Here is a 24,147-nt window from a genome sequence, read left to right as displayed (position 1 = left end):
CTCATTGCTATTTGTTTCTCAATAGAATTATGGAAAAAATAAATTAATAAATAAAAAAATGTATACAATATGTTAATTATTGAAACTCTCCTACCAATTTGGTTTGAAACTGTCTCATTGCTATTTGTTTCTCAATAGAATTATGGAAAAAATAAATTAATAAATAAAAATAAAATAAAATAAAATATATGGAGTTGTTACCATCATAAAACAGTACCTACTCCTTGTAGAACATTTAGAAAGTACAGAAGTGGAAAAACGAGACTCACCCATACGCCCAGTGTGTGGAGACAAGCCCTGTTAGAATTTTTATGAATCACAGCTGCAAGTGTATGAAATATCACACTGTATATATAGTTCTATAGTTTGATTTTTTTTTACTTAGGAATACGTTTCACTCCATAATTATATATTCCTTAAAATCTGGTTTTTAATGACTGCTAAGCATTCCATGGCTGGTTGACCATAATTTATTTAGTAAACTACTTATTTTGGTCCATTTAAGTGGCTTCCAACTCTTTGATATTATAAATAATGCTGTAGCAAATATCCCCAAACCTAAATTTTTAATTTTATCTGGTTATTTCTTTAAAAGACAGTTTAGCAGTGGGATGACAGAGTCCAAGGGCATAAATATTGTTAATCTCCCGCTGCATGTTACCAAATTGCCTTCCCACACACAGAAACCACGAACGCTCCCAGCAGAAGTAAACGAGGAGCCCTGTCTCTGCATCCTTGGCAAATGAGCATGCTACTTTTTAAAATCTCATTTAATAGACAAAAAAAAAAACCCACATTTTGAAATATTCCTTTAATTACTCAAAGGAATAAGCCTCTTTTTTCATGGTTAATGAACATTTTACTTCTCCTGTGAACTATCTATGTGTGCCCTTTGCTCATTTTTCCTTTGGGGCGTTAGTATTTCTCATTAATCACTGCAATTCTTTGTATAACAAAGATATTTTATTTCAAGGGCCACTTTAGAGTTGGCTGGCTGCCCGCTGCTTCTAAGTAAACTGTCAGAGATTAACTTCCTCTTCTATTGTTGTCTGGACTTGATAAGTAGAGGGTGGGAAGGATGGTTCTCCTGGGTCCTTCAGCCACCAATCCCACCACCACCACCACCACCGCTGGTGACGTCTCCACAAGGACAGATGAGTGAGGATGTTCCTTAGGAGGGTCTTGCTCCAAGGGGAAGCACCTGATCCCATCCATCTAGGAGGGTTCCCAGGGAACCCAGGGCCCAGATCACTGTTAAGGCCAGTAAGAGGAATCTAAGTAGGTCATCGTTCAATTCAAATAGGCTTCCTCTCAGATGTGAGCCAGAAGGGGAAGAAAGGCTGGGAATCAGTCAGGAGGGAGGAGGAGAGGCAAGACTTCAGGAAACAGAAATCAGAAGAAACGGGAGAAAGACCACGTGTGTGTGCCAGCTGGTCTCCAGGGAAGAAGCCACCTGTGCCACCCACAGGGGCTGGTGGGAGCACTCACCGCCAGGATCTTCTTCTCACCCTCCTCTGCCACACAGGGCCACCAGCCCTTCACTGTCTTCTGCTCAAAAAGGGACACAAACCATTCTGGGTGGAAAGTGTCATCCAGCTGGTCCAAGGAGCACTTCTCAGCCGTCTTCGCTGGCTTTGGCATGCGGTTGAGATCCAGCTGCAGGGAGCCTGCGACAGAGAGGTTCTTGAGCTCAGGCACTTTTCAGTCACTGCCAGCCCAAGGCTATCTAGGGCTTTGTTTGTTTTATAAGAGAGGGCCACTGTCAACTCCTCAGTTTCTCTTCTGGTGGAGCTACATGTCAAATCTCACAAACTCTTGCCTATATATATTCTTGTCTACTCATCAATTTTAAAAAAAAAAAAAAAACCTTATTGCGGAAAATATGTATGTAACATATAATTTGCACCTTAACCATTTTTAATTATATAAATCTGGGGCACTGATGATAATCAGTGTTGTGTAACTATTATTTTCAAAAAGTTTTGTCCTCAACTGGAAACACTGTTCCAATGACACCATTGCACAGTAACTCTCCACTGCCCTGCCCCTCAGCCCGTAAAACCTTCTATGCACTTTGTTTTCATGAATTTGCCCCTTCTAGATAGCTCATGTAAGTGAAAGCATACAATTTTTTTAAATCTTTTATTGCTTTATTACAGGGTATCACTACACAGCTTGGACTCCTAGTAATCCTCTTGTCTCAGCCTCGCCAGTGTTGGGATTGCAGGCGTGTGTCACCACGCCCAGTGTCAGTGGCCAGCATGCAGTACCAGAGATCAAACCGGGTCCTTGCACTTGCCAAGCAGGTACTTAAACCGCCAAGCTATCTCCCTACCCAAGTATTTGTTCTTATATATCTAGTTTGCTTCACTTAGCATAATGTTAAGGTTCATCCACACTGTAGTAAAGATCAGTAACATTCTAATGAATGAATAATATTCTATCATGTGTACTGTTATGGCTTGTGTCCACATGTCCCCCCAAAGTCCCATGTAATCACAAGTGGGGCTTTTCAGAGGCAGATAGATCAAGAACATGTGATGCTGGGACTAAGTGTGGAATGCTGGGATTATGTGTCTGATGCTGGGATTAAGGATGTGTGATTATTAAATTAGTGATTGGTTTGGCATAGTTCTGTGTGTGGATAATGGGAAGATCCACTCTGGTGTGGGTGGCACAACCCAAAGGGCAGGTAGTCTGGAAGGGATAAAAGGGAGGCGGGCTGCTGCTGCTGCTGCGGCTCCTGATTGTTCACTTCTCTATTTCGCTGCCTTTTGCCCACCATGACCAGTTTCTCTTTATAGATGCCCCTCCACCACGCCAGCCAACTGTGAACTGAAACCTCAGAAAACGAGGCACTACAATAAACCTTCCATCCTTCAACTTTGGGTCTCACATATTTCGTCTTAGCAAAGGGAAAAGCAACTTACTCAGGTGCATAGTTAATTTTACGTATCCATTCACCTGTGGATGGACTTCGGGTTATTTTCACCTCTGACTACTGTGATAATGCTGAAGTAAATATTGGCAAACGAGGGTTTGAGTTCCTGCTTTCAGTTCTTTGGAGTATGAACCTAAGAGCAGAACTGCTGGGTCACACGGTGATTTTGTGTTCAGCTTTTTGAGGAGATGTCAAACTGTCCTCCTCGGTGGCTGCATCATGTTACGCTCACACCAGCTATGTACAACGGTTCCAATTTCTCCACATTCTCCTCAACACTTGTTATTTTCTGACAATTACGATTGTCATCTGAGAAGGTAGGAAGTGGTGTCTCATTGCAGTTCACCCATCAGTTTTTTCATTTACCAACTTAAGTTTTCCAAGCAGCCATTTTTATACTATTTCATCTATTCACCCATTTTATCCATTATCTCTTTGCATAACTCCAGCTATCGCATCAAACCATATGCAACATTTAACTCTTCGACCGATAAAAAGAGGAATCTCATGTGCTTTGTCCCAATCCAACTACAGTAACATAATAGAGTTCATTGAACTAAAGCCTGGGTTACTGTAGGAAGCAAGTAGAAGACAGAAATTGAAATTTTTTTCTTTGGGGTCAATTTTTTTTTAAACCTTGAGTTCCTTGGAAAGATTAGTTTGTTCACTGGACAATGGTTAATGATTGTAACTAAGCACCAGGTATATGTTTTCTATCTTCTTTTCTTTTTGCTCATCCACTTATCCATCCATCCTTCCATCCATCATCTGCCCCAATCTTTCTATATCCCAGTAGTTACCACTTGTAATTACATCTGTCATTAAAATAGAATCTAGGGGCTGGAGGGATGGCTTAGTGAAATAAGCACTTCCCTGGCAAATGCCAGGGCCTGAGTTCAATCCCCAGTTCTGCGCAAAAAAAAAAAAAAAAGATTTCCAGTTTTTAAGAGGCCAGGAGATGGCTCAGTAGAATAAGTACTTCTCTGGCAAGCACAAGGCCCTGAGTGCAATCCCCGGTCCCACCAAAAAAAAAAAAAAAAAAAAAAAAAAAAAAATAGAATCTATTCCCTAGTTCTACCTCGTCAACTCTATATTCATTTATATAGAATATAGAGTTCACCCACACACATCCCCCCATTCACTGTAGATAAATGTTAATTTTCATTTGATGTATGAAAAATAATTAAATATCAAGTATTCACACACTCACTAAACCTAGCATGATCTATATTAAAAACCAAAAGGAGAAATAGTTTTATCATGAGATGGTAAGACATAATAGAAGCTTAATGCCTTTAAAATAAAAAGCAATCAATGTTCAAAAGACAAAATACATACTTTACAAATACAATGTAAGGTTAAAGAGAAATCTCATGTACTTAAAAATATTCATGTTTCATTGTGTTATTTAAAAAATGAGACTGTTCACTCTGAACAGTTTTCTCATTCAGTAAACAGGCAATTTTCTTTTTCTTTTTACAATAAGTTTTCTAAAGCTTCCTTCCATGATTGTTAGATTTTTGTGTTTTTTTTGTTTTTTGGTTTTGTTTTGTTTTACTTGAGATAGAGTCACACAGTGTAGTTCAGACTGGCCTTGAACTCATTAGGTACCCTAAGCTGGCCATGAACTTGCACAGATCCTCCTGTGTCAGTTTCCCAGAGTTCTGGGATTACAGACATGCACCACCACACCTGGCTTAAATTGTTAAATTGATGCAAAAAAAAAATGTAAGTCTGTAAAAAGATTTTATTAAAAAATTTAAAATAAATGAGGGCCAGCCAGATAGCTCAGTGGACTATAGCGCCTGCTAAATAGGCAGGTGTAGGGACCAGGGTTCAATCCCCAGGGTGCAGTGCCAGTCCTGCCCCTGGGGTGCACTGAGATGGCAACTGAGACTGGCATGGTGGCGTGCACCTATAATCCCAGTGCTTGGGAGGCTGAAAACAGGAGGATCACTATGAGTCCGATTTATGTAGTGAGACCCTGTAGACCCTGTACTAAATACATTTCTAAAAATTTTATTTTAGGAGAGGTTTATTTTTTGTTTTTGGTGCCAAAGACCAAACCCAGGGCTTTCACCTTGTTAGGTAAGCATTCTACCACTGAGCCAAATCCCCAGCCCTGAAAAAATTTTATTTTAAAGGAAAAAAATTTTTTTTAAAAATACAAAAAATTATCTGCAAAGTATCCTTAATATACCAGCCAGGTGCGTACCTGTAACCCCAGCACTTTGGGAAACCGAAGCAGGAGAAATGCAACCCAATCTGAGCACCCTAGCAATTTTAATAAGATTCTATCTCAAAATAAAAAATAAAATAAGGGCTCAAGATATAGCTTGGTACAAAGACTCTGGGGATACAGAGATAGATGATAGATTGATAGACAGATAGATGGATAAGCCAATAATAAAAAAAAAAATCCCATGAAGAAAAAGTTCATCAATAATACGAACAGCAGCTATATTTTAAGTTTTCTATATGGCAAGTAATAAATGCAAATAAGAAATAAAAATGAGAGATCATGTTGGCAATTTTTAAATTGTAGCAATAGTTTAGGGGAAAGGATAGCCTTATACAAATAGGGCACAGGAAGAAATATAAAAAAGTGAAACTCCTTCTGGAGCTCAATTGAACTTGTTACCAAAAAATACAATAAAGTGCTCAAAATCTCACACACCCACTTCCTAGAGTTAAGGAAGGCAAAGGGTCCAAAGATGTATGCTCAGGGGTGTCACTCATCGGCAAATCTGAAGGTGGCTCACAGGTAGACACAGAGAGAGGAAGAGCACATTAGGGGCACTGGGAGCAGTGAGAGCAGGGAGTGACTGCTTACAGGTACAGAGGTTTCTTTGGGGTGACAAAATGTTCTGGAACTAGACAGTGGCAATGTTTGCGCAACTCTGTGAATGCACCGGAAACTCCTGATTTTCACACTTGAGAACGTTTAAAGTGGTGCATTTTATATTACGTGAGCTTAAATGAAAAAAATGTGACGCCCTGATAAAGGCAGCCCAGGGAGTCTGGAAACCCAGCCCCTGTCCTCCTCTGCCTCCTGCAAGCAGAGTGGCCTGTGGGAGACACAGACGCCCTCCTGGGTCGCCCCTGGTCGCAGGAATGGGAGCTGCTCCATGCTGAGCCCTGGCCCTGCAGGGAGTGTTCCAAGATCAGCCCAGAGCAGGGGAGGGCTGCTCTTCCTGTCCCTGATCCCTGCCACTCTCGGCCCAGCCATCAGCCCCCAGACAACTAGAAGCTGCAGCAGGACTTTGTTGTGCAGTAATCAGGACTAAAACCGACGGCACCAAATTTGATTTGTGTATGTTTTAAAAATTTTATTCGCATTTGTTTTATGCTTAATTTATTCCTGTGCCATAAGTTTTTGTTTCTTCAGCTTCTTCTGAGATATCATTTTCTTCTGTGCAACTTCCTCCTCTGGTTTAGAAACAATTTGTTCCTTTTCAGTAAGGATCATCTCAGTATGGCAGGGGGAGCTCATGTGTGGATTAATCCGGCCATGAGCTCTCTAAGTACAGCGGCGCATCTTGGGCGCTTTGTTCACCTCGACATGTTCAATAACCAGAGAATCTACATCTACACCCTGAGGCTCAGCATTGCCCTCTGTATTTTTAAGCATGTGCAGCAAAACTTCAGCACTCTTTTTGGGCCACCGACCCTGCGTCCAGCCCCACTGTTTAGCCTGGACACACCTACCAACTCCACCATTGTAACGCCGGAATGGCACACGTTGCTGCTGCAATGTGACATCCTTCAGATACTCGGTGGCCTTTCGGATATGCACACCCTTGGCCTGGGCAGTTTCATGTGTGTTCTTAAAGTGAATGCGAAGATCTGAGCCTCTTGATTTGCATGACTTTGTGGGGTTTTCTGGGTTGAGAGAGTAGCGAACCATTTGCACAGGTCACTTCAGGCCGCTCACAGGAAGGGCTGAATTGTGTATTTTATATTTTCTGTATATAATCCCTGTTGAACACTATAGATAAGCAGTGCTTCTTCCTCACTCCTTAATCTCACCACCTAGAGATAACCTCCACTAACATCTGGCATATACCATTTGGTATTATGCATTCCTTGAGATGCAGACAAACATACATTGTATGTGCATCTGTGCATACATACATACATGCATGGCATACATATATATTCATATATGCAGGTATATGAATGGGTTTACATCTCATATGTTGTTTTATATCCTGACCTTTAGAAAATGTCATAGTTTAAGAACATCCTTTCTGGTCACGAGTTACCTATCTGTGCTGACATCTGATGCTCCAACCTACAGAGGGACCTTATTTTGTTTAATTAATCCCCTTCTCATTGGTCTATCCTTGGCCACAAGGATGACAGTGACAGAGCCCTTGATTTCTGGGCTCAGTCTGTGTAGGCTGAGGTGAAATGAGAGCATCCTGGGAGCCATTAGGTGTGGCGGTCCCAACAGCCCACACACCTGAGCTGCTTCAGCCTGTGGCCCTGTCTCCTCACATCCAACACAGCCCAGTGGTTGATGCCACCTCTGCTGAAGGCCCCGCCCTGATGCCAGTCTGCTCTCCCTGTCACTGCTCTGTGTCTTACACCTCACTCAGCAGTGTTGGGGACTCAGTGACCCTGAGCTCTCCGAATGGAAGCAGGACCACACCTCCTACTGGGAATTCCAAGGGTCCACACCCACCTCTGGGAGTCCAAGGCAGCCCTCCAAGTAGACCTCAGAGCTGACAGGAAATGAGGCTCACCCAGAAAGTCATCGAAGGAGAACTTGTCATTGTCCCAGATCTGGAACACCACTCGTGCTGGGATTTTGCTCTCAGTCTTGTCCAGCCTCCAGAAGGCATCCTGACCCCGACAGGCAGAGAAGGGAAAGGGAATCAAGGTCAGAGAGACAGAGGTCGCTCCAGCCTGAAAAGCTGACTGGAGGAGAGAGCAGAGGCTGCCCAGCCCCTGCACTGCTCTCTGCATGTGATCAAGGTCATGGTGGGCTGGCTCAGAAGCTGGGGTCCCCACTCACTCCGGCTATTACTGGAAGGTACCATGACACACTGCCATAAAGAGCTGGCACAGAGACCAGGACCCCAGACCTTCCTCACCACCCCCTTTACCTCCAAGAGCTTGCCCTGCACAGGAAGGCCCTGTTCTTCTGCTGAAAGGACAGTCCAGGCCCTTCTTCCACTCTAGCTCCATCAGGACACAGGACATCCTGGGAGGCTCTGTCAGAGGCCTCAAGAAGCAACTGAGGGAAATGGGCCGAGTTGGCCCTTGGGTCACACTCAATCTAAACTCAAGCAGAAAGACTGTAACTGGGCTTTCTCTCTCACACCGTGACTATCCCAAGCAGGCAGCAAGGAGAAGACAAGGTCTTGTGAGCAAGTCAGGGCAGGGCCCTGCACCCAAGTCTGTAGGATAGGCTCCTGGGGGCAGTCAGGGTACCCTGCTGAACACAGAGCTGCATGGCCACTCAGCCTCAGCATCTGTCACACAGTGTCCACAAAGCTCCCAACCAGAGGCCACTGCAGTGAGACATGGTCACCATGCACAGTGCCCCACTGACAGCCCAGACTGCTCCTGGACTGGTGAAGACACACAGGTTCCCAGCCAGCCCCTGGCTCTACCTAGCCTCTGTCTGGGGCTTCCCCCTTCTCGGCCCCAGCCTGGCTGTCCAGCCTCCTGCAGGTGCCTCCTCCTCTGACGAGCTTTTATGGCCAGCTCCGCAGGCCTGCCTGCAGGGCACGAGCAGCCTCACTCCTCTGGCCGGCCTGGTTTATGGGCTGGGTAATGAGCCAGAGGTTCAAACGGCCCCTGGTGGGAGCAGCTGGGCAGGGGCTCCAGCCTGGGGAACGAGCCCCCCAGGTCCCAGGCGCTCATTATGCTCCTGGCCAGGGCCCTTTTACTAGCTGTTTATTTGCAGGGTGGGTGCCTGACATGCAGGCAGGCCCCGGTGGGTGTGCTGGGCTCCAGGTGGGGAGCCAGCCAGGGTAACCATCGGAGGTTCAAAGCAGCCGGATGAAAGGAGACCTTGTATTTTATGACAGTCTCGTCTGGTTAATGGAGTCCCCAGAGGGCCTGCCTGCCAGAGGCCCTGAACCCCAAGGCAGAGGGCTGGCTCTGCAGGGAGCCAGAGGGTGAGCAGCCCACGCACTAACCTGCCTCGTACTCAGACTTGTCCTTACCCCAGACCAGCTAATTGGTTCTCCCCACCGTGGGCACAGCTCCACCTGCTTCCCAGGTTCCTTCCCCCCAAGAGGCGCCTGTAATCCCCCCTCCCTCCTGGCTGACTCCAGGCCCACCTGGGCTGTTTTGGTCCCCTCCCCTCCTCCTGACCTTCCCTGCAGCTACCTCCAGCCATCCTCTCCCCAAAGCCTGGGTCAGGAGGGACCTGTTTTCTGTTCTTTTCCAACACTCCCTCACTCTTTAACTTTCTTTCTCTCTCTCTCTCTCTCTCTCTCTCTCTCTCTCTCTCTCTCTCTCTCTCTGTCCTTTTTTCCAGTCCAGGTCACTGGGTCATCAGGCTGACCAGGCTGCCTGTGTGTTAGCCATCCTCTGAAGCCAGCCCTGAGGGCCAGTCCAACAGGGCCCTCCTTTCTTACCGTGGCCAGCACTCCACCAGTGCTAGAGTGAATCCATACCAAGTCCTTAACCAGCAACTCCAGCTGAGCCCTCCTGCAAGCTGCCAGGTAGCTTCTCTGTGGTACAATCAGCACTCTCTCACCTGCCCCCTCTCTTCTCTCTCTATTTCTCGAGCATCAGCATGACATTTCTAGCCTTTTCCATTTGTCTCAAATCACCTGCCATGGGGCCAAATTTTTCTTCTGCTCTTATTTCTTAGAAAAAGCAAGATTCACCCTGTGATATTCCTTCCCACAATGCCTCCCGTGAAAGTGAGTCTTCCCAGCCCCGATTTAAATGGGCCTCAATTTCCCTGTTGCATGCTCAGCCCCTCACAGGGCTCTGTGAGCCAGTAGGCACTATGCAGGACACCTCGGCCCTTCCCTGCCTGCCCTGGGCCCCATCCTCACAGCTGACAGCCAAGAGAGGCCAGCGGGCTTCCTGGATGCGCTGGCTTCTGGCAGAGGCAGATCTGCTTTGTTGTGGAAACAGGCTTGTGACAAACACACTGAGCAGGATTAAACCTACAAGCCCTCTACTCATCCCTCGACTTCACAGAACCCTACTGCTAAATTCTCCCTTCTGGCAGATACTACACAGCAAGCCCTGGGTGAAAGAATCCACTTAACCTTGCTTAATCCGTAATTTCTTTTGCTTGATGGTTTCAGAATGTTCAGTGGAACATTTTGGTTTCTCTAAAGTGCAGATGATCCTATGTGTTGGGCTGGGAAAGTTCCAACAGAGAAGATGCAACGAAGAGAATTAAGAAGAGTGAGGCGGCCCAAGTACATTATGTATTTCCCGGCCTTAAGCCATACCACAGAAGCTTCCAGGCTTGAAGCCTTCAGCTACCTCAGGATGGAAAGCTACCTCAGACCTGACGTCCCTGACCAGTGGCATTTGCCCCTTCTAACAGCAAGGCACCTCCAGGTAGCAATCAATACTAGGTGGGATGAGGGTAGTTAAAAGACCTGACAGGCCCTCTGCCTTCTGCCAGACTGGCTGGAGGCCTCTGTGCTAACAGCACCCCCTTCCCTGTGTTATGGTCCTGTTCCTTCCCTGGTGCAGTCAGGAGGAGGCAGCTTCCTGGGAGCTCTGCCTGTCTCAGTGGTAAAGAGGCTCAGAGGAGACCCAAACTAGGAGATGCTCACATAGAGACTGAGGTCATCAGATCTACCTCCCCCCACTGGCTGGTGCTAACCTGTCCCCCAGGTACCGTCAGCAAGCATTGGGAAGGGGGGAAAGAGAGGCAGGCAGGTCCTGAGAGCAGCCTTTCCCAGTGACTGTCCACTCTGGACAGGACCAGACAGGTATGGGAGACAAAGTATTTAGAGAGGCTTAAGCACACTGCCCCGAGTCCTGTGGACAACCCCATCACGTGGTAGGCAAGTGCTCTTGGGAAGCTCCTCCTGCAGGGGCCAGCCCTCTGCCCTCAGGTTGGCCATGCTGAGCCTCCTGACCCCTCCCGCTTGGGCCCCAGGACCCTTCCTGCTGCTGGGAGAGGAAGCAGTGATTGTAGATTTCAGTCTTAGCAATATACGATGGATGGGCATGTATGGTTGTGGAGTGGTAGGAGTGGAAGCAATGCTAGTGACAACAACGGTGGTAAAGGAGGAGGGAAAAATGTGCTGCGGAGGAGGCAATGATAGCCCTGGAGGTGATGAGGGCAGGGCTAGGAGTGTTCACACAATGATGCGGCAATGTTGGGGATAACAGTGGCAGTGAGGGGCCAGGGGTGATGGGCTTGTGCAGGCAGCATAACCTGGGACCAGGAGGGACACCTACCTTCTTGGCAATGGAGCACACCTGCTCAGCTGGCAGGTAGTCGAAGGGGAAAACAAACCTCCAGTTGAAGTTGCCCTCACCACCCAAGGATCGGTAATGCACATCCGTCTTCTGCTTGTGTTCTTCAAAGCCGACCATCCAACTAGACACACATACACGGATGTCCTGTCTCATTAGATTTCTACTTCATGTGTATCTCCCATGAGGAATCACAATGGTAGACAATGGTAAAGAACTTGGTAAACAATATTGCAAGTGGAGTTCCTAGGGAAATTTCATGACGCATGAAATGCACCATAAATTAGAAAATGTTTAACTTCTCAGCCGCTCTCTAAAGATGTCCTCGCATCTTGCAATTTTAGCCCAAAGATGACTGCTGAAGAAGTCTGGAGGGTGGACCACTCCCTAAGGTGGATTCTGCCCCGTAAGAAGCCTGCTGCCCACCCTTTCCCACTGCAGAGCACTGTCTGCTGGGTCCCTCCCAAGAGAGCAGGGACAGTCCTAGGAGCTGGCACAGGGGAAGGCTGATGGATCCTACCCCTTCACGTAAATGTCACTCATCTTCTCCCCTGTGAGGCTCAAGTCATCTAGGATCACATCTCTGGTATTCCAGATAATACAGCGCAGGAAAAACCTGGACAGGGGACCAAATCAAATAGGTTTCCCACCAGGGCATAGGACACTCTCTGCTGAGCAGCCACTTCATCCCAGATCTGATGCCCACCTGGCTGGACACTCAGCCAAGTCCAAACAGAATCTGTACTCTGAAGCCCAGTGCCCCCAAAGCCTGGCCAAAGAGCCACCACCTGACCCCATCCATAGCTGGCTTCTACCCTCCCACCTCCAGCTGAGCTCAGGGCCTGAGGCTGTTGGTCACCTTCTGGCTTTTCTGGGGGTGATGTTGAATGGAGGTCCAGGTCGCCCCAGGGCCTTCGGAAATAGGTCAATCCACATCTGCAGCTTTCCCTGTGGAAGAGATGTGAGCCCATTCTCCTACCACCCTTCACCCAGCAACAGCACTGAGCACCTGCCGTGTGCCAGGCACATTGGGCACTTGGGCACCTGCGAGAAGACCCAGGCCTGCCAGGAAGAAGCTCACCACTCTGTAGGGCAGTGATGCCAAACAAAGGACTGCAGAGCCAAGGGAATCCTCCGCCTCTGCGGGCCACTGGCCTGGGCAGGGTTCTCAGAGATGGCGACATGTAAGCTGAGTCTCAGTGTGCCAAAGGAATGGTGTGCTCATGTCTTAGGGCATCGCCAAGACTTCTTAACCCTTGGTTCCTCCCTCCCTAGAAGTCAGCTATGATTTCTGTCCTCATCTGCTATGGTTTAGATCTAGATTGTTCTCCCAAAGCCTCAAGTATTCGGAGGCTGAGTTTTTGGAGGATGGTTGGATTGGGCGGGTACTGTAGTCATGAGTGGATTCAACCCATGGGTGAGTTCAGCAGCAGAGGGGGCTGTGGGGAGGCGGAGCCTGGGTGGAAGAGCTGGGGTGCTGTGGGAGGGATGTGGAAGGGCGCCTCTCCCTCCCTGGCTCCTCCCTTGGTGCTCCGTTTCCTCTCTGCTGTGGCATGAGCAGCTTCCCTCCACCAGCCCTTTCCACCAAAGCCTTTTTGCCTTGGAACCAGCCCACTGCGGACTGACCCTAGAAAACCTGTAAGCCCGAATAAACCTCACCACCTTTGACTGTGGGTGTCAGGGACTATGTCTCAGGACAGAAGGTGACTAACACATCAACCTAAGGAGTAGGAACTGAAAGAACTGGTTAAGTCACTCCTGACATTTAACAGCTGTGCTACTCCAGGAAGCCTGGTAGCTAAGCTGCCTAGCGAAAGGGTGCATCTCTTGCCAAGGCACCCGCAGGGCTCATTTGCCCTTCCTTTTTAAGGGCATCCCTTTCTCTCCTTCTCTTCAAGAACCCATCTCTGCGCTCACTTCCTCCAAGAAGCCTTCTGCGCCTGCTGTCTGTGTACACCCTCCTGTGGCATGTGGCATGGGAGGATACCCAGCCCTCCTGCCTATTGTTGACTGAGCCCTGTAGGTGTCTATGCCACTTTGTCCTATGGTGCTGGGGTCCGTACACCCCACTGAACAGAGCTGGGTACCTGACACTGAGTCACTGAATGATGGTAGAGGGCAAGGGGACACCTGAGGCCAGATTGAAACAGTAATCTGCATAATGTCAGGCAGAAGTCAGAGGCTGGCTAAGCAAGGCCGAAAGAGGCACTTGGCTTGGTCTCTCCAACAGTGAGGTAGGAGGGGATACCAGGCCCTGAGATCCCTCATGGGCCAATAGTAGTGACCACTCAGACTGCAAAGAAATGGGTCAAGGAGGAACTGGCCACACCCAAGGTCCCCAGTGGGGTGTCTGGATGCCCAAGCTGACCTTGTAGCAGGGTTTTCTGGGGTACAAGGAATCCAAGGGTCAAGACTGTACCTGCTCGATGTCTGGCTGCAAAGGGCTGTAAAGAGGCCGTGACTCCACATGCTCAGGGACCAGCCCCTGCTGCTGAAGGACGTGCAGTGCCAGGCGCTCCTCCACTGGGCCCAGGTGTGGGTTTGGGATCCTGCCAGCCTCTGGCTCAGAGAGGAGACAAAAAGTTGCCAAGTGCCTGAAAGATGGCAGGGCTCCCCTGTGCACAGGTTGGGCAGGACCACATGACAGCCACAGGAAGCCCGTTAACCCCCATAGCCTCACCCCAGCTCAGAGACCCTTGCTGTGGTCCTTATGTCTCACTGACCAGGGAGTAAGACAGGCTCCTGACTTAGCATTCATGATTCCCCTGCTACCACATCCACCGAGCCTCTTTTGCAAAGTTCTAATTCCTCTTCTCCACCAACACGGACCCTCTTTGTCTACCAAAGCCTGTTCCTTCCAGGAAGTCTTCTCTGACTACTTCCAACTCCAAGTCTTGGCAACCTGCACCCCTAGACCTGCCACCTTAGTGCTGCTACACTATGCTCTGGTTCACGGGAGCCATCCTATGAGCTATATTAGACAACAGCAACAGCAGCAGGCACTTCTAGGTGTGAGCCATGTGCTGGGCCCTGCTCTGCAGAGATGTTAGAGGAATCTTTATAAGGTCCTGGAAGCTAAGTGCTGTTATTAGCTTTATTTCACAGACGTGAAGCCTGAAGACCCACACCTGGGCAGCAGGGCAGCTGGAATCCCAAACTCAATTAGGAACGGTAAGCAGAAATATAAGAAATAAAGCCATGCTGTTAAGTTGAGCTGTGGGGGACTCAGGTCAATAATTTCTGACATTGCCAGTTAAACAGAGGACCCAATGCTATTATGGGCTACTGGACTCTTTGAGAATATTTTGCTGAGTTTACACACCTATAATATTCAATAACGGAACTTAGAAAAAATGGGGTATACCGATGAATGTCCATTTTGTATGTGTGCATTCAAAGAGGTTGGGATAGATATATAGTTGCATTCTCTTAATGAATAGAATGATTTGTTCTAATGGTGTTTGTAAATAGGATCACAAGTCCGCATCTTGTACAGCAATTAACCACTAAGAAGAATATATGCAGTGTATTATTTGTTGAAACTGTACTTCCAATTTGATTTGAAACTGTCTCATTGCTATCTGTTTATCAATAAAACTTTGAAAAAAAAAAAAAAAAGGAACGGTGAGCAGCCAGCCCTGAGCAGTCCCTTCCTCCCCCACCACTTTCCAGCTGTGCCTCCTGCGGTTCACGGGATGAGCCAATGCTCAGGGTTGTGGCTGGGAGAAGACACGGGCAAGTTCTGACAGTGGAGTAGCCTGGCCTATCAGCCAGTACCACACACTTGGAGACCCTGTGCCAGAGGCCGTGGGGTAGAGCAGGAAGGGGGCACGGACATGTGCACACACAGAAAACGCACACACAGGTATATGTATTCAGGTGTGCCCTGGTACACCAACACCTTTCTAATTTCTAGGAAGAGAATCAGATCCAAATATGACTCAATATGACAGAAAGAGGGTACTGGGCATACATGAATTTCCATGGCAGACCATCACAAAATGCCCCTTGGACCCAGCTGGAGCCCATGTGTCCCACCCCATTGTCTTTCCTTCTCTCTCTCTTTCCAAATGTCCAGCCCTCTGTAAGCCTCAGTGGTATACTAAAGAGATGTGGACCACACACACACACTACATGTCTGTTCACCAACCAAATGTCCTGCCCACATTAACAGGGCCCCAAAAGAGGAGGCACAATGCCACAGGGGCCAAGAAGCAGTCTGCTCCGAGATGGCTGGTGACCTTGGGGAAGGTCTTAGCTTCAACAGCTTCGTGTTTAAAAGCAGGCAGATGTTGTATCTCACCACTCTATGGCTGTGAGCCCAGGTCCCTGCGCTGAGAGTTGCTCACAGAGCAGCAGTTGCCATTCAAGGAAATGAGATGGCCCCTAAAACAGATGCGCACTGCATAGGAAGAGAGAATATGTGTGTGTGCGTGCGTGCGTGCGTGCGTGCGCGCGCACGCGTGTGGTGGCAGGTGGGGTTGGGTGCTCACTGGCCAAGCCTGGCTCAGCCATGACCTGAGAGAGTCAGGAAAATAGAACAAGAAGGAGGGGGACTGGGGTATTGAGGCATCAAAGCCACCATTTCCTTTTATAACCTCAGCACCAGCTCTGACATCAAACATCTCTGGAGCGAGCAGAAGGTAAGGGGCCAGCTGCGCCTGTAAACACCTCCAGGGAGGCTGAGCTGCTCTGGGTGGGCAAAGCAGGGCTGTGGGTATCTCAGACACATGGAGAGCATGTGGGGGGACTCTCAGTCACCGATGTCAGACAGAATCTGAGGCGGGTTGAGGTGCCTGCCCTTTGGATGTTTAGGTGTTTAGGAACCTGGAAGGTACATTAACAGCTGGTAGGCTAGTGTAATTTAAGTGGAAAACTGTTTCTCAGAGGGTACACCCCAAACACTTGACTACCAAAGCCTGAAGGAAACTGATCCAAACCCTGGCCTGACTTCAGACTCATCCCCAATCTTGTCTTCAGGTGGGCTCCACCATGGTCTGGGATGGAGCTGTGATCCTGGCCTCACCTTGACCCCCTGACCTCTAATTTTTACAGTGGAATCACAGGTGTGCACTGGCCCCAAAAGGACCAAGGGCTGCATTAGTCCTTCCATGCTGCAACCTTTGCCCTGCTGATGTGGGTTATGGCCAGTGAGCCATTTGTGATGAGAGTGGAGAAGAGCCCATTGTAATTGGGGAGCCAATGGGCAGCTCACCTATCTCCTCGATCGTGTATTCTTTATCCTGAAATGTTATACGGTCTGTCCGGTACACAGGGGCCTTGACCCTGTGCTGCTGGCAGAAGACGTGGAGGAGCTGGGAGGGGCGGAGCTGGTCCCTCCACTGGTTCGGTCCAGAGCTGAGGCCCAAGTACAAGACAAAGATGAAGCGCTCCACAGGCAATGACAGAGGTAGAGCCTGCCAGGGATCTGTGTACTCCCACCCATTATCACCCACCCCCTCAGATCACTCATCATCCCCATTTTATAGATGAAGAAACTATAAAGGATATAAGTACCCATGATGTTGGAACTCAGATGTTTCTAATTTCTAGGAAGAGAATCGGATCCAAATATGACTCAATATGGTAGAAAGAGGGTACTGTACATACGTGAATTTCTATGGCAGACCATCACAAAATGCCCCTTGGGCCCAGCTGGAGCCCATGTGTCCCACCCCATTGTCTTTCATTCTCTCTCTTTTTCCAAATGTCCAGCTCTCTGTAAGCCTCAGGGGTATATTAAAGAAATGTGGACCACAGCAATGTGAGAAGGAGCTAGGTCCTCAGAGTCAGACAAAATGGTTCAAAGCCTAATCTCACAAATTACAAGCCATACTATCTCAGGTTACCAATTTCCTCATCTGTGGAAGAATGACAAGACCCCCATTGGGTTCAAGAAGCAAATACCTGGGGATGTGTTAAGCCTGAGCCAGCACACCATGGTGTTCAGTACACAGGGGAAGTAGGTTGTCAGGGAAGCAGCCAGTGTCAAGCACTTACACACAGTAGGTCTGTGGGAGTCCACAGCGAGCCCCAAACTTAGACAACAGCCTGTTCTCCAGGTCGATGACTGTCTCCCCTATCTTCTCATCCTTAGAGAGGAGGTCATAGTCATAGACTGTGATCTTCAGGTCCTTCTCCAAAGGTAGAGTACAGGTCAACTCAAACATCCTGTGGAAGGAATATGTCAGGATCCCGCCACCTCCCTGATGCCAACAGACACAGTAGGAACTCAAGAAGTGACAGGATGAGGGCAGGAGCTCAAATGCTATCCCAGCGAGTCTACCCTGCTTGGGTCTCCTGTCACCTTAGAGCACACTACCCTCAGCACAATTGTATTGGGCTTGTCCGTGTGTGTGTGTGTGTGTGTGTGTGTGTGTGTGTGTGTGTCTGTGTCTGTGTGTGTCTGTGTGTGTCTGTGTGTGTGATGTTTCCCAAATAAACTGGGTGGGGCACACAGCAGGTTCCTGCCTGGAAGACCCCAAGAATAAATAAATGACATAGAATAGAATGTTAAAACAGAAGTTTCCATTAGGAGACAAGAAATATGAAACTCCACAGCCAGGTGCCAGATCTCTGGAATCCACCAAGGGGATGGCTCAGGACCTGCTTCTGGACTGCAGGGCTGCAGACTTTCTGGGGTGGCACGCAGAAAAGGTTTGTGAAAAGATTCTGGGGAGAGAGTGCCTGTGGGGTCTGAGCACCTCAGCACCGTGGCGGGAGTTGAGGTGGCGGCATTTTCCCTTCTCCCCTTGAAATGAGTTCCCTGCATGTGGCAGACGCAAAGCTGCTGCTAGACTTGAGTCTAAGAGTGCTAAAGCAGCAGAAAGGAGGAGGCAGGGGACATCTGGCGGGGGGCTTCACTCCTATCCATGCCTGGGTAAGGAACGTGAGTGGGTCCTGTGGAAGGGATGGGGCCACATGGAGGCCAGATTGGGCTGCTATGAATCTGGCCCCATGGAACCTCACAAGGTTCCAAATGTGCAACAGACCGAAGACCAGGAGGTGGGCCGTGGCCAGCTATAGGGAGGCAGCAACTGCCACATCCAGGAGGAGCAGGGGAGAGGCAGAGGGGCCGAGGGGAGTCTGGGAAGCACCCCCAAGAAAATCAATTGGCTTGAAACATCTGTTACCCAGGGAACAGCTGGCCATCAGAAGCGAATGGCACATAGAGTGGACCCCTCCCCTCACATGAACTTCCCTAGTCCTTGCCTTTCTTTTATGGTTGGTGGCTGGCTGAGGCTGAGATGAAGGGACACTAAACAGGGCAAGGAAGGCAGACAGAGCCCCCTACTCACCCACATGTGGCACCTAGCTAGTCTAGATGGCCAGAGAAAGGGGAAATCCTCCCCTGCAGCCATCAAAGCATCCAGGTTAGACACGGATGGATACCCTGGCTTCAGCTCTCAGACTGCCTGCCTTTGTGACTTATGAAGTGATTGGGCCTAACGTGGGCAGAAAAGCCTGTCACCGTGTCCAGTTAGGAAAGGGGGAGGCTTGCCCTACAGGGTTCCGGCAGACAACAATAAATTAGGGTCATCATTATCTCATGGGCTGTGGCATGAAAGGATTTCTGTGGTGATCTAAAGGCGCACCAGCTTTGGCCATGACTTCAAGGCTGGCATCCAGAGTGGGAGGGCTATTCTTTCACTCACCCTCTGGACTGTCCTGGGCACACACCCACATGTGCATGTGCACATGCACACACTTTAGGACAGGTTCATCCACTGCCCACTACCACTACCAGCCCACGGCCCCATGCCAGCCACTGGAGCTCACCAAACAAAGCTCCTATCCCTACCCCCAGCTTCCTCCAATCTCAGCTCAGTAGCAGCTCATTACTGGCCAGAATTGTTTCCCTTTCAAAACAGTATTTTCTCAAAATGACTGGGGCCTGGCTGCAGGCCGAGTGACCACACTAAACAAACAGACACCGGTTTACCAATGAGTTGTGGCACGTGCTGATGTACGAACACTAGGCTTCTTATGCAGATGTCAGAGAAGTAGCCATCAGCCTCCCTTTGCCAAAATAAGCTCATATCCACAGGGTACTACAGGCCACCGAGAAGCTACTCCATGTCACAGGCACTGATTCTTCCTTACCATGCTCTTAGATTCCATGATCACTTGACTATCTGGGGCCCACCTCCTCTCAGCTCCCCACCATGAACACACATGGAACACAAAGAGAGCACTTGCTGAATCCAATCCAGTAGAGTGGGCCAGGGAGATAGCTCCATAGAATAAGCACTTGCCTGGCAAGCTCAAGGTCCTGAGTTCAATCCCAGGTACCAAAAAAAAAAAAAAAACAAAACATGGTAGAGTGGTGGCTCTGGACAGCAAAAGGACAGAAATCCTAATAAAGTCTATGGTTTAGTTAGTAGAAATACATCAGTGTCAATTTTTCTCATTGGGGCAAAAGTGCTGCAGTTAGCTAAGATGCTGGCAGTGGGAAAAATTCAGTCAACGATATATGAGGATCTCTCCCGCCCCCCACAACTTTTCTGTACATATAAAATTATTCTCCCCAAAAAGTTCATCTAAAAACACTGACAAATGCATTCTTTGAGCTTCCATGTAGACTTCTGATCTTAGAGGTAAGTGTTTCTGTGTTTACCAGGAGTGTCTTCTCAGACTTGAGTCTTTGGCACATAAAGGATTAGTGAGGCTGTACCCAAGGACAAGCAAGATGTAGGGGACAACTGCACTCCAGGGGAGAGGGGCAGCCTCATGGTTGCCATGTCTACCTACTGGCTGTTGCAGCCAAGGCCAAGCCGCTTCCCACTTACTTTCCAAATACAGGGTCCAGAGTGCAGGGGATGTAGTTGTCCTGGTCACTCACAGACTTCTTCCCTATGGAGATCTTGATGTAGGGGTCACACTGGAGAAGGACACAGACATACTCAAGTCAAAGCCCTGGGCTTCTAGCTTCAGCTGCAGCAGGGGAATGGCATATCGGAGTCCTCCTTACTCCTCCCCGCTGCCCCATTGGGAGAGGTAGGTGAGAGCTGGGCCCCTATCCCCAGACACACGAGGCCAAAGTCCATAAGGGACTAGGCCAGGCTGGCATCCTCTCTGACCTCAAACAGATGGCACAGGAGCGAGAGGGTCCTGTTGTCTGCCTAGGCCAGCCCCGGCCAGTTTCTGGGATGCTGCCTACAAGTAGCAACAGGCCATCGGCACCTCTCCAAGAGCAGCTGCCACCAGGGGGCCAGGCTCAGTGAGGCACCGAGAGGGTTGAAAGCTATCCTCTTTCTCAGGGGCTGCATCCTGGAGACCACCTGCAGTCCAAGGCTGAGGACTCTTCCACCTGCCCTGAGATCATGTGATTTCTCAGCCTTGAAAGGCTAAGCTACTGGGGAGAGACGCTAAGGACACATGACAGAGCTGAACCTGTCTATGAGAAGCCAAGATGCTGGCAGTGGAAAAAAATAGCCTGTGCCTCCAAACTCCAACGGTCCTCACCTCTGCTTCTCTGCTTCCCTGCGTGCCAACTTTCCTCTATCCCCACCTTACTATCTCCTTGTGACTCCAGGCTCCTCCTTCCTGCAAATTTCCATCTTGTATCTCTAGCCAAGACTAGGGTGAGACAGCTAAGTCTCTTGCCTTGGGCACAAAATCTAAGGGGAGGATTCAAAAATTCAGCAAGATAAGTGAGACCTTATTGCCGTATCTTAAAAATTAAAAATCAATGCCAATAGCCCATGAGGGACAAAATAGCAAAATTTTAAATAAAGGCAGAATAAGTATTTCTAGTTTTCTTTTTGCCATCAGCTTTCATGGCTGGGTATAACCATTAGTAATTCTGTTCTTTCCCTCCTTCATACCCATCACTGAAGGCCTACACAGTCCACCCAGCCTACAGTTTGAACCTTACTTGTCCTTACAGTTACCCTGGGTCCACACATAAATAAACCAATCTGCTTTCAAACCTTTGTGTATGCTCTTTCATTTTTTTATTTTTTTTATGTATTTTAACACAGGATCTACAGAGTCTCACTACACAGATTGGACTCATAGTGTGCCTCCTGTTTTCAGCCTCCCAAGTGCTGGGATTACAGGTGCGCGCCACCATGCCTAGTCTTATCTATGTTCTCTGGATGCCTCTTAGAACACTCTTTTCTTCTCCTTCTAGACTGTGAGTATTCCATCTATCCTTGACTCCTCTTCCTTCCAGGGCATCTTCTAAAGACCTGGCCTTCCCACATGCCACGCTGACCCCACATCTGGGGTGCACTTAGCCAGGAACCAAGTCTGGACATAATGGTGCATGCATGTAATCCCAGTGCTGGGGAGGCTGAAAACAGGAGGATCACTATGAGTCCAAGCTGTATAGTGAGACCATGTACCAAATACATAAATGAAAATAAAAATTAAAAAAAAAAAAAGACCTGGTCTTCTCTTCCCTCCCCAAGCCCTGGTCCCTGATGAACTCCATCCAGTTACATGTCAGTTCTGAATATATTTGTCTGACTTCCCACAAACTCCCCAGAGCACAGGTCCCATCCAGATTCCACAGGCCAACTGTACCCATGCCTGCTATTTCAGAGGCCCCGAGGCTCTAGAAATGTTACCTTTCCATTGGGATCCTTGGGCTGCAGGCCAAATGCCCGGACAATATAGATACGGACCAAGCAATCCTGGGGCCCCTGTGCAGCCAGCTGGTGGAACTGTCTTGGGGGCATGGGGATGGCTGGGTCTTCTGGGAGGGGGTAAATTTTGAAGAGACCCTGAAAAGAATGGAGATAAACCTTCATTTTTAATCATCATCAAAAACACATTGGCCCCTATGGCCATTATTCTCTTTTCTATGCAAGCCAGCACCATAGAAACCGCTCAGCCCATGGCTGTCGCATTACCGCCATCAGATTCTGCGTGCACAGCATTGCCACTCCAACCACATGACCACTGTAGTTACTGGGGTACACCCCTGCCCCCTCTCTGACTGCCTCAGCACCACAGTCTTTGGGTAACCCAAGGACATGTCCTCAAAGGCTTACCTTGAATTCCCCAATGACAGACGGATCCTCCGTCTCCTCCTGAGTCTTGCCTCGGTAGAGCTTGAAGGTGTTACAAAAGTCAGACAGGCCCTCAAAAGCTTCCACCTTCTCCAGTGGGGTGTCATAGACCTGTCACACATGGGGATGAGAAGAGAGAACAAGAGAGAGAAAGCAGAGGTGCAGCAAAGGAAAAGGAGAGGGACACAGGACAGGGAGAATGAAGAAATACAGAGAAGGGACAGAGAAGAAAGGATGCGAAGATCACAAGAAAGGAACAAAGGTTAAACAGAAGAGCAGGGGTGGAGAGGTGGACAGGTAGCAGGATGCCAAGAAGAAAAGCAAGGCAGAGGGAAATGAGAACAAAGGCGGAGATGGGGAGTAACCCCAAAGGGAGCAAGAGGACAGACATTTATTGAGTCCACTGAGCTGTAGGGTTTTCTGGTCAACCTAATACTCTAGATGCCTGAGAGTGGTCACACACAAGTGATGCACTATTTAAGAGAATGAGATCACACAAAACAAAAAGTTAACTTTCTATTTGAAGACTGAGTCAGGCTTCTGGAAAATTCAAGCAAAAATGCCCACCGTTCAGATATCTGATGACAGTGGTAACAACTACCAAGCCAAAAATGTCTCTTGCGTATTACTTTAAATTTGTTAATTCTATTTGTCTCCTTTCAAATCATCAATGATTATTTTGTAAAGAAGTGTTTTAAATTGCTTGGGCATAAGTGAAACAGCAATTTTTATTACAGATGATAAAATATACCTAATTAGTAACATTAAACAGATTAATGTTATTGGGTAATTACACAAAATTGGCTACATGTAAAGTAAAAGATTTCTCTTCTCTTCCTTCTTTTTTTCTCCTTTTTTGATGAGGTTCACTATATAGTTCAGACTGATCTTGGGCTCAGTTTGTAGCCCAGGCTGGTCTTGAATGATCCTCCTGCCTCAGTCTCCCAAGTGCCAGGATATAAACCACCACTCTAGGTTTTTCTGTAGTCTTTCTCAATATTATTCTTCATTTATCCCAGCTCAAGATCTATCTTTTCCAAAAAAACATTGAATTTTGCAAGTGATATAAGTTCATTATTAAAATTAAAAATAACAAGTAAATATAAAGAAAACACTAATATTTCCTTGATTCTAATTCCTTAAATACCAATTATTTAAGAATGATAGATGTCCTTTTCAATACTGACATGATTTTAAATTTTTTATTTTTTTCAAATGGAATCATAAAATACAAACTATATTGTAACTTTTTTTTTAGTAGTTCAAAAATATACTTTTATAACAAACACCCTTTTTTTTTTTGGCAGAACCGGGGATTGAGCTCAGGCCCTTGCGCTTGCCAGTGAAGCGCATATTCCACTAAGCCATCTCCCCGGCCCCAACAAACACCCTTTTAATGACTACATAATATTCAATTACATGAATGTACCCTACAGTACACTGAACCCTGAGTTTTACATTTTTTGCTACTAGCTTTTGAAGAATCATTTTTAAATTATGTTTTTAAAACTCCTAGACATGTGCTTTGTGCATTTGTTCAAAAATTTATCACTGAGGTAAGCTTCTAGGAATAGATTTCTTGGTAAGAAGGTACACACATTTTAACACCTTTGATATTCACAGTCAAATTGCTCTGTCAAAAAAGTACATCGATGCAGTTTACCTACTGGCATGCTAGCGCAGTCCTGAGCTTGTCTTTCACTATGCAGCTGCACTGTTTTATTTTTTTTATTTTATTTATTTGTGTGTGTGTGTGTGTGTGTGTGTGTG

General features: G+C 47.7%; 1 protein-coding gene and 1 pseudogene across 17 annotated transcripts in view; both read right to left on the bottom strand.

Annotated features, from left to right (window-relative positions):
* Positions 1-24,147, bottom strand: part of Dysf (dysferlin) — a 233,667-nt gene that overhangs the window by 5,721 nt on the left and 203,799 nt on the right. For all 17 annotated transcript variants that reach the window (XM_023718431.1, XM_004634069.2, XM_004634066.2 and 14 more), the window contains 11 exons: positions 22,360-22,488; positions 21,934-22,089; positions 20,149-20,240; positions 17,360-17,530; positions 16,575-16,717; positions 13,779-13,918; positions 12,219-12,307; positions 11,880-11,975; positions 11,342-11,483; positions 7,690-7,789; positions 1,489-1,667 (listed from right to left, as the gene is read on the bottom strand). In XM_023718431.1, coding sequence (XP_023574199.1) covers positions 1,489-1,667; positions 7,690-7,789; positions 11,342-11,483; positions 11,880-11,975; positions 12,219-12,307; positions 13,779-13,918; positions 16,575-16,717; positions 17,360-17,530; positions 20,149-20,240; positions 21,934-22,089; positions 22,360-22,488 — 1,437 coding nt within the window. The remainder of the gene's footprint in view (positions 1-1,488; positions 1,668-7,689; positions 7,790-11,341; positions 11,484-11,879; positions 11,976-12,218; positions 12,308-13,778; positions 13,919-16,574; positions 16,718-17,359; positions 17,531-20,148; positions 20,241-21,933; positions 22,090-22,359; positions 22,489-24,147) is intronic.
* Positions 6,297-6,848, bottom strand: LOC105742525 (annotated as a pseudogene).

This window comes from Octodon degus, unplaced genomic scaffold, assembly GCF_000260255.1.
Source record: "Octodon degus isolate 3935 unplaced genomic scaffold, OctDeg1.0 scaffold00058, whole genome shotgun sequence".
Taxonomy (NCBI): Eukaryota; Metazoa; Chordata; class Mammalia; order Rodentia; family Octodontidae; genus Octodon; species Octodon degus.
Note: the sequence above shows the minus strand (reverse complement) of the source record. Positions and strands in the feature narration are given on the sequence as shown.